We start from the raw sequence: 11,654 nt of genomic DNA on the forward strand, positions 1-11,654 counted from the left end.
CCTGGAGATGCCTGAGCTTTTCCAGCTGGGGAGGTTTTGTCACCTGCCTGCCCCTCTCAAATTCCCCAGGGATCATGGAATCATAGAATATCAGGTTGGAAGGGATCTCAAGGATCATCTGGTCCAACCTTTCTTGGCAAAAGCATGGTCTAGCAAAGATGGCCCAGCACCCTGTCCAACTCAATCTTAAAAGTGTCCAGTGTTGGGGAATCCACCACTTTCCTGGGGAGATTATTCCAGTGGCTGATTGTTCTAATTGTGAGAAGTTTTCCTCTTGTGTCCAATCGGAATCTCCCCAGGAATAACTTGTACCCAGTATCCCTCATCTTTTCCATGTGTTGCCTTGTAAAATCTTCTTTGTAAGCACCCTTTCAATACTGCAACATGGTGATAAGGTCTCCCCTGAGCCCTCTTTTCTCAAGTCTGAACAAACCCAGTTCTCAGCCTTTCCTCAGATGGCAAACTTCTCAGTCCTTTAATCATCTTTGTGACCCATCTCTGGACCTTCTCCAGCCTTTTTTGTACCGCGGGGACCACAACTGAACACAGTATTCCAGGTGTGGCCTGACGAGCGCTGAGTAGAGTGGGATAATGACTTCTTTATCTCTGCTAGTGATGCCCTCGTTGATGCAACCCAGCACCCTGTTGGCTTGCTTTGCCGCAGCAGCACACTGTTCGTGCATACTGAGCTTGTTGTCCAGCAGGACCCCCCAGGTCCCTTTCCACAGAGCTGCTCCCAGCCTATGCTGCACTCCTGCATTATGTTTTCCCATAATAATGTAGGTGTAAGACCCTACAAACATTTGTACATTTGTTGAACTTCGTAAGATTCTTGTTAGCCCACTGTTCCATCCTATCCAGGTCTCCCTGCAGGGTGGCTCTCCCTTCCGAAGTGTCCACTTCCCTGCTCAGTTTGGTATCATCGACAAACTTCCATCAGGGTACACTTGATCCCATCATCGAGATCACTTCTGAAGATATTAAACAGCGTTGGGCCAAATATTGATCCCTGGGGGACCCCACTTGTGCCAGGTTGCCATTTTGAGAAGGAGCTATTCACTACCACCCTCTGGGTGCAACCTGTCAGCCAGTTCCCCACCCAACGCACCGACTGGTTGTCTAGACCGTAATGCATCAGTTTCTGTAGGAGGAGGCTGTGGGAAACCATATTGGAAACCTTGGAGAAATCCAGGTAGACGATGTCCACCACTCGTCCCACATCAACCGAGCAGTTTACTTTGTCGTAGAAGGTGATCAGGTTTGTCAAGCATGATTTGCCTGTGGTGAATCTGTGCTGGCTTTTCCCAGTCATGTGCTTCATTTGACTTGTGATAGCCCCCCAGGAGGATTCGTTCCGTAACTTTCCCAGGGACTGAAGTAAGACTGATGGCCCTATATCTCCTTTGGAATGTGTGAAGGGCCCTGCCAAGGCTGACCATCAGGAAGAAACTGCCATGAAGAGAGTCCTACCCTCCTCCTGATGCTCCCCACCACCCCATCATCCGCAAGAGGATTTATCTCACAGCACCTTGAGGCATTTATTGCCTGTGCCAGGAGATGCAGCAGAGATAAGGTGCCCAGTTGGCAGAAAATAAACATTTGCATTAATATTCACCTCCTGCCCAAGTATTTTGTCAATGTCCACACGTGTGTCCTCCTCCCTTGGAGTTTTCCTCCTGTGATCGGAAGAGCAGCACTGGATACCCCAAAAATGCCTTTCCCTTAGATCCAGCACTGTCACATTGTAATCCTGACACAAGCGTGCCCTGCCCAGGCAAGGACTTTGGACCCACAAGGATCATCAAGGCCAAGGACTTTGCACAGTTGTTATCAGAAAGTTGTTTTTCTTGACAGCCCCTTGATTTTTCTGCTCCAAACCCTTCCAACTGGAGACCTGCCTGGAGCTGCGGAGATGAATGGGAATTTCATGTGGAAATCCTTTAAGCAGAGTGTGGAGATCCAGATCACCAGTGAACCTGAGGATGTCACTTTGTACAACCCCAGGTAATGCCACGAGGAGGGGGGTGGAAGACCCCTTGCCGGAGGGGATGCCTGCAGGATTCAGGCAGAAGGTCCAAGATGGACCATCTCCCAGTGGTCGGACCATCTCCCAGTGGTGGGACCATCTCCCTTGTAAGCCCAAGTGGTCTCCCCATCCCTTTTCCTCCTCTCCTGTGCTCTCCTTCCAGGAGCTACTGCTACAGCGGCTATAGCTCCATGCGGATCCCACTGGGTGTCACGGAGAGTTGCGAATTCACCAACTCCGTGATCTGTTTTCGGGATAGCATGGGACTCCTGGTGTACGAGGCAGACGCCTTCACCTTGGCCATCCTCTTCTCCAACCCCTTCGACTACAATATTTTCTCTGTGGAGCTTGCCATGGAGATCTCCTTCCGCAAAGCCCACCTTGGCAACTTGGAGAACATCTACACCAGGATGTCTAGGAGTCAATCCGCCAGCACCGGCAAAGACACTGTGTTCCACCGAGTCAAGCTAGGCGCGTGCCAGGAGGCTGCCGTGGTCTTTGCTGGCCATGTGAGGGTCACGGCCACCATGTCCAGTGCTGCAAAGTCAGTCATCAAAATAATTGTGGAGTATCAAGATAGTTTCTCCTCTGAATTCAAAGGTGGCACCACGTATTAGCCTTGGGCAGCATCAGCTGGAGGGATGGACAAACCTTGTCCGTGTTGCTGTAAACATCAGGCAGAATCTGCTGCCTTCAATAAATGGTTGAGCAAAGCAATTGTGCATCTAAACTTGTGCTGTGTTGTCCTAAGACAGGAGAGGAAAAAGCCCAGGTAGGATCGAAGATGGTGCTTTTATATCCTAATCCCCCTTCTTATCAGCTTGGAGGACTCCCTGTTGAGCAGTAAGGAAGGGGAGCATGGTTTGAAGGTCCTTGTGGGTGGGTTGTGCTGCACCTGGGGGTTGGGAGCTTGCTTGGGTGCAATGCTTGGTGCAAACCTGCTCTCCTGAAGGTACTCTTTCTGATTTGAATTTTAGCTTGGGTTTAGTTTTGATGTTTGTCCAGCTGGTATCCACCTGGCGGTCCTAGTGTAGGGGGCAGACACCTTCCTGTTGGCCATCCTCTTCTCCAGCCCCTTGGACTCCATTTTCTACCTGGAGGTTGGGTTCAAAACATCTAACCTAACCCTACATCTATCAGACCCTGTATCTATCCCTCCATTTCCATTCCCTATGTTCCTATGGTGATCGTGCCAGTCTATGAGTCATCTCTCTCCTAATGCAACTTATCTCTGCACCCTCCATCCATCTGCCTCTCTGTCCCTCCATCTAGAGGGGTACAGTTTTGGAGATAAAACCTGGTGTAGCTGGACCACCTCTAGCCAAGCACTGAATTAGTGGGGCAGATCTCTTCTGGGCCAAAAAAATCTCTTTTATTTTGTTCTGCTTTCCTTCCTATGCAGTGAAGGAGGAGAAAACAGCTCTGGGCTTCTTCATGTGCCATATTATCTGATGAGAGGTTGGTGGTTACCCATGAGCTGTGTCACGTTTCACTGCAAGTGAACAGATTTCACTTGGGGCTTTTTTTTCTTTTAATTTGTTCTGCTTTGTGGCTGGAAGTGGCAGCAGCAGTCAAACCAGCAATAAAAAATCAATGTGGTGGGGTAGCAGAAGTGGATGGGGGGGTCACTGGGGCTGTACTTTAGCTGAGGCAGTGATGAGGGCAGGATGAGGTCTGCTGGGTTATGTGGGGAAGAAGGATATAAGGGAGCCTTGAAATGCAAATTGAAGCCTTTTTGGTTGCTGGCTGAAGGGTTAGGTGCAGCTGAGAGGTGGGACGGGGCAAAGCCATGTGGAGATGTCTCCATCACCCCTCTCCAATGACCTAACACCCCCTCTGCCTCCCTCCCTCCCTCCAGGCAGGGGGTGGGTGACACAAGACCAAACACAAACTGTCCCCTTTCCCTTTGCCCCTTGGCCCTTCTTGAATGTCTGGTGGATCAGATGGGACCTTTGGTGGACCTTCCTGATGGGAAGACCTGCCAGATTTATCCTCATATTTGGGAGCTGCTGGCCTCAGGTTCTGGTGCTGGACGTGCCTTTGGGCAACATCTTGATGGGCTCCAACCCTGTGAGATGAGGTCTACAGCCAAGGCTTGCACGAGACTCAGGCTCCTACCTCCATTTGGTGGAGGATTAAGCATCTATGAGACCTTCAGAGACCAATGCAAAGGGCCAACAATCAGGGACAAAACACCTGTTTAATTAATGGACCTTTTAATTAACTTATGCCCAAGAGCCACCATGATGTTCACAGCTGGGGCAAAGTGTTCTGCAACTCACTTGGACAGCGTGTTTTAGCCGAGGGGTGTATCTCTGGGGCTGCAGATGAAGAAGTTGGGTCCCCAGGGTGCTGGAGAGCTTTCAGTGGCTGGAGATGCAGTACAGGTGGCATTGAGTCAAGGGACACCATCTTGGTCCAATTCCCCCCTTCCACGGCCATGGGGAACTGACAATTCACTGTGGTCCTTGCCACGGACCCCCCAGCACCTTGGAGTATTTCTCTGGTCTGCCAACAGGTCCTCAAACTGTGAGGGCTCCTGGACATCTCTTCCTTCGCAGCACTTGTGAAATGCTGAGGTCTTCTACTGGGGCATGAAGCTCTTCAGCCTGGCCAGCTGGACTCGCTTTCCTGCAGGCAAGACATAGTGATGGATCAATAGGTGTTGTTGGACCACCTCTGCAGAGAGGAGCCTCCATGTCATGCACACAGCTCCAGGCCTTGATGGGGGCTTCCAAAGGTCCCCTAGATGGCCCAAAGCTCACTTAGTGCTTCCTAATCTTGCTTGATTTTAGCACGTGCACCCATGAATCCCCAATCAGCAGCATGGTTAATGGGCACCACGCAATGGGGCCAGTGGTTCTCTTACCGATCTGGAGGAGAAGATGGATGCCCAAAGCCAGTGCGAGGAGGGAGAGGAGTGCAAAAGCCAGGCTGATGGAGACTCCCAGCCCTGGGGGAAAGCAAGCAGATGGTGGTAAGGAGGAGCACTGGGTCCCACAGGGCCAAGGGGGGTTAAAGCCAGGACCCAGACCATCCCCACCACATCCTGGGCTGCATGGTTCATTTTTGGTCGTGTTAGGAAACCTGCAGAGCCACCTCTGTGTCAGTGGGAAGGGATCTGCAGAGCACTGACATAAAAGCTCCCCTTAATCTCCTGGCCACGCTCCTCCTTATGAAGCCTCATATTCACTTTCCTTTCCCTGCAAGGAGACCTCACGGCTGCTTGTACTGAACCCAGGGACCTCCAGGTCTTGGGATACAGTCAATCCAGGGACCTCCAGGTCTTGGGAGACGATTGGGAATATTGGTCCCTTTCTCAGCTGGTTTGCTCCAAGCACACATCAGGGAGTGATGGGAAGGTGAAGTGAACTGCAGCAAATATCTCATCTGCTTTGTGGTAAAGGTCTATGCTGCCCCAGGAAGGAAAAATTAGGAATTTCCATTTGCAGGGTCTGGCCAAGCTGAATTTGGTAGCATCATTGGTGGCACCTTGGAGCTTGGAAACCAGGAGGTTTGGCTGAACTCCCTCCACAAGACCAGGGATGCTTACCTCCAAATGGCAGCTCCGGGCTGGTAGCAATGCTGCTGTTCCTCAGATCATCCTTCCCACCTAGGCAAGAAATACGTGGAGAAAGGGTCACCCCAAATCTGCCCATTCCTTCCCATGCTGTGGGGGTTGTCAAAGCGTGGCCAAGCAGTGGTGCTTTTGGGTGGCGTTCTTTACCGAGAAGGTAAAAGGTGTAATTATTAATAGTTTCCAATAGATGGCTCCTGAAGTATGGAGATGATGGCAATGCTGAGTACAAGTACCAGATTAGTCTCATGACCAGTAATTTTATCATACCATAAGCCTGTATTACAAAGTACAACAAAATGATAACCTTGACCCAGCCCCCAGAGGTGATAAACAGCACAACAGGGAACATACACAGCAAGCGAGACGTTACATAGCACAATGCTGAGAAAGAGTGCAACAACTCTGTGAGCAAATAAATCAACATTGTGACCAGCAACTATTAAACTAATATAGTGAATGCTTATAACAAATTCATTTTAACATGCTCTGGTCACATCTGTTGCTATCTCAACCCTTTGTACCCCATGCTAGGTGCCAAAAAGGACTGTCGTGGTTTAACCTGGCAGGCAGCTAAACACCACACAGCTGCTCGCTCGCTCCCTGCCCTGCTCGACAGTGGGATGGGGGAGAGAATCGGAAGGAAAAAAAAAGTAAAATTCATGGGCTGAGATAAAGACCGTTTAACAGGACAGAAAAGGAAGGGAAAATAATAACAACAACAATAATAATGATAATAGAATTAGAATATACAAAACAAGTGATGCACAATGCAATTGCTCACCACTTGCTGACCGATGCCCAGTTAGTTCCCGAGCAATGATCCCCCACGCCCCAGGCCAACTCCCCCCAGTTTATGTAGTAGGTATGATGTCATATGGTATGGAATATAATTTTGGCCAGTTTGGGTCAGCTGCCTTGGCTGTGTCCCCTCCCAACTTCTTGTGCCCCTCCAGCCTACTTGCTGGCTGGGCATGAGAAGCTGGAAAATCCTTGACTTGGTGTAAACATTACTTAGCAACAACTGAAACATCAGTGTGTTATCAAGATTACTCTGATCGTAAATCCAAAACATAACACTATACCAGCTATTAGGAAGAAAATTAGCTCTATCCCAGCCGAAACCAGGACACTCTGGTGGGGTTAACTGCGAGCATCCCTTCACTGAACGGGTCTTGCTGGTCAAGACCCAACTGTGTTGGCACTGCAGGGACCTGGGGTTAACTGGGACCATCTCTGCAGTGGACTGGCCTTGCTGGTCAAGACCCAGCTGTGTTGGCACTGCAGGGACCTTGAGTCCATGCAAGCAGGGGCAATCACTTCTGGGGTTTCTCAAGGGCTGTCCCTGATATAGGGCAGGATCAACCTTCCCATGCCCTTCTCCACTCACCTCCAGTGGTCAGGAGCCAAGGGATACTCAGCCTTGAAAGCACGACCTGTCCGAGTCTGCTCCGGCGCTGGTACCCACAGGAGTAGGTGCCGCTGGTCTTTGCAGAGAGCTGGATAGTGAGCGTGGAGGTGAACTCGCCTTTTCCCACCAGGTGGTTTGCCAGCTCCACCCCATTCTTGCAGAAGAAGATGTGGGTGATGGGGACATGGGAAAAAACGAGGCACCGGGCAAGAATCAAGTCACCTTCCTGAGCTGAGGAGAAGTTTGGGAAGAGTGCTGGTGGGGGAAAATCACCTGGAAGAGTAAAGAGACGCAGTAGTGGTGTGATGATGCGGAGATGAGCACTGGTGTGTAATGGATTTTCAGCTCTCCAACCGCAGCGTTGACCTTGTAGCTGCTTTTTTGGTGGAAATAGCAAAAGGAAAAAAAGGTGAAGAGATTGGAAGAGCCTGCTTTTCAGTCATCTGATGACTCAGAATACTTTGACTATAGGAAAGCAAAAGCTCTGCTCATTTCAGGAGCTGGCACTGATACAGGTAAACACAGTGGGAGAAAAACAGGAGGGTAAATACACTGAAAAGTACTGTTTCTAGTGACCAAAATGATTTTTTCCATCCAAGCTGAGTATTTCAGAAAAGACTCAGACGAAATACCTAAATTCTGGGACAACAAAGGGCTTCACTCTGGTATTTCAAAAGGGGAATGTTTTCATTTTCTTTAATTTCAAGCCAATATTTCCCACTCCATCATAAAATTAAAAATTGCAGCTTCCTCTGCCAAAATCCACCCTAGCCAAACTGATATGTTTCATACCGCACCCTACCAAAAGACCATACATATGGTGGATTTCTTTTTCCTCCTTTTGGTTTGCCTTCCACCTTGAAAGGAAACACCAGTCCCAGGATCAAAGCTGCCTTTTTGGACACCCCAGGATCAGGAGACACAATCCAAAGGACATAAGCAACATTACAACAAGGACCTGGAGGGTTTCTCCAAATACCCCTTTTGTCTGCACTCACCTGGGGACCTGCAGGTCTCTGGCTTCATCCCACCAGCACCTGTGTGGGACAGCAGAAGGGGCTGGTCTGAGATGGTCTGCTGGTCTAGAAGAGGACACCTTGCAGAGGACATCTCTTTGAGTTTGGAGATGCAACCTTGGGAAAGCTTGCAGAAGGTGGGGAGAGTTTCCTGCAGACCTCAGCACAAAGGAGGTCAGAAATCACCAGTGAGGAGCAAAAGGGACTTTTGGGTGATGCCTTGTCCTTTCCTGCCCAGCCAGGGACAGCCACACCACGCCTGGACCCCAAGAGGGACCAACCCCATGCTCATGGATCAGTGCAAGGATGCGATTCCCTCTGTGGGAGCTGCAACCTTATGTCTCTCTCAGCAAAATAAGTCATTGGGCAAGGGTTGTCTGCAACCTGCCACAGCAGAGATGGACCTTTACACCCTCTAGAAAGCCCATCCTGTGTTTTCAGGCAGTTGGACTCCGTAGAAATCACTCCAGAAACTCACAATTTTGGCTTTGACCTATTCTCCCTCTGGAGATTTCCCAAGGGAACCACTTAAAATCCAACCCACGTCAATCCATCCTTCCACTCCCCTTTTCCCCCCCTCCCGTGTGACTCCAAATTGCTCCCCAAACACCCTGCCCGGCCACCTACCTGCCAGCCACCCCAGCAAGAGCAGGGTACCTGCAGCCTTGGCCAGCCAGCTTCTTCTCACCATGCTCATCTGCGGGCAGTTCTGAGCTCCCCAGGACCAAGCCTCAGGGGAAGGGGGAAGCTGAGGCTGGTTTCCTCCCTGTGACACATCCCCCAGTGCATGACACAGCATCTTCTCGGGGAGGAGAGAGCGAGAGGATGGGACAGGCAGGATGGGTATTGCCATGTTGGGTGCACGCACATGGACTTGCAAACCATGCAGCAGCACCTGGTGCCTTCCTCCCCCACCCCAAAAAGGACCCCAAAAGTGGCTGCTTCATCATAGTGTTTTGCGCCATGTTTGTGGGAGCCTGTTTTTGGGTGGCTAGGGGTATGTCACAACTGTCCCCAGTGGGACACACCATCTCCCAGCAGGTTTCCAGCATCCCCGGGGCAAAAACAGCTCCCTGCAGTTTTCTCTACAGCCTCAGCCCTGAAGTTCCCGTGCCGTGCAATACAAATATGCAATATCCTTTCAACGTCACTGGGAAGAAGAGTTTCCTAATTTCTCCTTTTTTGTGTGTCTCTCAGACACTAGACTGACATGCAACCCAGCTGCTGCTGCGGACGTGCTGTTTCAAATGCCCTGGGCTTCTGAGGGAAACCGAGGGGATCTCCAGAGTTACTAGATACCTTTGCCTGATTAAACCAACCTTGGAACTCCACTGGCAGGAGCTCAGAGACTTGGCTAGCGTGGAGCTGAGGCTTGTAAAACCCCCATCTGCCCACTGTGCAGTGGGAGAAGGGTCTTCAGTCCAGTCTTCTCTGAGCTTGCATGGGTGGAAATGTGTCTACGTCATCCTGTGCGCATCCTTCCTTGGTCCCTGTATATCCTCCCAGTTATCTCCACAATCACTGGGATTAGTGCCTGTGCTCCAACTCCAGGGGTGCTGGATTCACCTCGTTGGGATCCATCATTTCCTGGTGGGTCAAGCCATCTCTGTGGGGTGGGCATGGAGATGATGTCCACCAAGGACAATCCCTTCAGTGTCAGGGAAACATACTGAAAGGAACAGGAAAACACACCTGATTAATATGTGGCTCAGAGGCTGGTGCCATCAGTGGAATTTTGGGGTTTTTGATCATGGGGAGGTTTACATGGCACCAGGCTTGCTGGCGACAGATGGAGTCCAGCTATCTCAAAGGGAGCAAAGGATTGTTGCTCATGAGATGGCGGGGATCGCAGAGAGGGCTTTAAACTAGGTTTGAAGGGGGAATGGGATAAAACTAGGCTCACCAGAGAGGAGCCTGGGGGCAGCATGCCGATGCTGGGGGTGGATTCAATAGCCCAGCTCAAGTGCATCTATGCCAATGCACGCAGCACGGGCAATAAACAGAAGGAGCTGGAAGCCATCGTGCAGCAGGATAGATATGACTTAGTCGCCATCACGGAAACATGGTGGGACGACTCCCATGACTGGAGTGCTGCAATGGATGGCTATAAGCTCTTCAGAAGGGATGGGCAAGGAAGGAGAGGCGGTGGGGTGGCTCTCTGTGTTAGGGAGTGTTTGGATTGTACAGAGCTACAGGAGTGTGATGACAAGGTGGAGTGCTTATGGGTGAGGATGAGAGGGAAGGCCAACGAGGCAGATCTGGTGCTGGGAGTCTGTTACAGACCACCCGACCAGGTTGAAGAGACAGATGAATCATTCTACAAGCGGCTGGCAGTAGTCTCAGAATCGTGTGCCCTTGTTCTCATGGGGGACTTTAACTTTCTAGACGTCTGCTGGAAATACAACATGGCAGAGAGCAAGCAGTCTAGGAGGTTCCTGGAGTGTGTGGAAGATAACTTCTTGACACAGCTGGTAGGTGAGCCAAACAGGGGAGGAGCCTTGCTAGACCTACTGTTTACAAACAAGGAAGGACTGGTGGGAGGTGTGATGGTTGGAGGCCGTCTTGGGCTTAGCGACCGTGAAATGATAGAATTCTCAATTTTTGGTGAGGCAAGGAAGGTGGTCAGCAAAACCACCACTATGGACTTGCGGAGGGCAAACTTTGGCCTTTTCAGGACACTGGTTGAGAGTCCCTTGGGAGACAGTCCTGAAGGGCAAAGGGGTCCAGGAAGGCTGGAGATTCTTCAAGAAGGAAATCTTAATGGCTCAGGACCAGGCTATTCCCATGCGCCGCAAGATGAACCGCTGAGGAAGACAACCGGCCTGGCTGAATAGGGAGCTTTTGCTAGGAGTCAAGAAAAAAAGGAGAGTTTATCATCTTTGGAAGAAAGGGCAGGCAACTCTGGAGGAGTACAGGGATCTTGTTAGGTCATGCAGAGAGGAAATTAGAAAGGCAAAAGCTCATCTAGAACTCAATCTGGCCACTATTGTAAGAGACAACAAAAAATGTTTTCACAAATATGTTAACAGCAAAAAGAAGCCCAAGGAGAATATTTATCCTTTAATGGATACAGAAGGGAACATTGCCACCAGAGATGAGGAAAAGGCTGAGGTACTTAATGCCTTCTTTGCTTCAGTCTTTAATAGGGAGACCAGTTATCTTCAGAGTACTCCGCCCCCTGAGCTGGAAGGCAAGGACGGAGAGCAGAATATACCCCCCTTAACCCAGGAGGAAGTAATTAGTGACCTACTATGCCATCTGGACACTCACAAATCTATGGGACCAGATGGGATCCATCCAAGAGTATTGAGGGAACTGGCAGAGGAGCTTGCCAAGCCACTCTCCATCATTTATCAGTAATCCTGGTCAACAGGGGAGGTCCCAGACAACTGGAGGCTTGCCAATGTGACGCCCATTTACAAGAAGGGTCGGAGGGAGAATCTGGGGATCTACAGGCCTGTCAGCTTGACCTCGGTACTGGGGAAGATTATGGAACGGTTTGTCTTGAGTGCACTCACATGGCAAGTCCAGGATAAGCAGGGGATCGGGCCCAGTCAGCATGGGTTTATGAAAGGCAGGTCCTGCTTGACCAACCTGATCTCCTTCTACGACCAGGTGACCCGC

General features: G+C 50.4%; 2 protein-coding genes across 8 annotated transcripts; one reads left to right on the plus strand and one right to left on the minus strand.

Annotated features, from left to right (window-relative positions):
- Positions 1-188: 188 nt before the first annotated feature.
- LOC115337813 lies at positions 189-2,743 on the plus strand. Its single transcript, XM_030006227.2, has 2 exons — positions 189-2,004; positions 2,190-2,743. Exons 1-2 carry the CDS (start codon positions 1,913-1,915, stop codon positions 2,641-2,643), a joined length of 546 nt encoding a protein of 181 aa, XP_029862087.1. The 5' UTR covers positions 189-1,912; the 3' UTR covers positions 2,644-2,743.
- A 1,482-nt stretch (positions 2,744-4,225) lies between these two features.
- LOC115337810 lies at positions 4,226-9,306 on the minus strand. 7 transcript variants are annotated; one of them, XM_041121769.1, is made up of 6 exons: positions 8,658-9,306; positions 8,013-8,189; positions 7,132-7,287; positions 5,580-5,639; positions 4,896-4,979; positions 4,226-4,657 (listed from the first exon to the last, which is right to left on the minus strand). In XM_041121769.1, the coding sequence occupies exons 1-6, from the start codon at positions 8,881-8,883 to the stop codon at positions 4,611-4,613; spliced, it is 750 nt and encodes a 249-aa protein (XP_040977703.1). In that variant the 5' UTR covers positions 8,884-9,306; the 3' UTR covers positions 4,226-4,610. The 7 variants fall into 7 exon arrangements, with proteins under 7 accessions (XP_040977703.1, XP_029862077.2, XP_029862079.2 ...); XM_030006217.2 differs by having other exon boundaries at positions 6,994-7,287; positions 8,658-9,297; XM_030006219.2 differs by having other exon boundaries at positions 6,994-7,287; positions 8,013-8,051; positions 8,658-9,146.
- Between the last annotated feature and the right edge of the window lie 2,348 nt (positions 9,307-11,654).

The sequence above is a fragment of the Aquila chrysaetos genome, unplaced genomic scaffold (genome assembly GCF_900496995.4).
Source record: "Aquila chrysaetos chrysaetos unplaced genomic scaffold, bAquChr1.4, whole genome shotgun sequence".
Taxonomy (NCBI): Eukaryota; Metazoa; Chordata; class Aves; order Accipitriformes; family Accipitridae; genus Aquila; species Aquila chrysaetos.

What these genes read in the sequence shown, in the direction of transcription:
- LOC115337813 (XM_030006227.2), top strand. Translation starts at nt 1,913, where the DNA reads ATGAATGGGAATTTCATGTGGAAATCCTTTAAGCAGAGTGTGGAGATC. An exon ending in GTCACTTTGTACAACCCCAG is followed by an intron (nt 2,005 to 2,189) that starts GTAATGCCACGA and finishes CTCTCCTTCCAG; the next exon opens with GAGCTACTGCTACAGCGGCT.
- LOC115337810 (XM_030006217.2), bottom strand. Translation starts at nt 8,883, where the DNA reads ATGGCAATACCCATCCTGCCTGTCCCATCCTCTCGCTCTCTCCTCCCC. An exon ending in AGAGACCTGCAGGTCCCCAG is followed by an intron (nt 7,288 to 8,012) that starts GTGAGTGCAGAC and finishes TTACTCTTCCAG; the next exon opens with GTGATTTTCCCCCACCAGCA. An exon ending in CCATCTTCTCCTCCAGATCG is followed by an intron (nt 4,658 to 4,895) that starts GTAAGAGAACCA and finishes TCTTGCCTGCAG; the next exon opens with GAAAGCGAGTCCAGCTGGCC.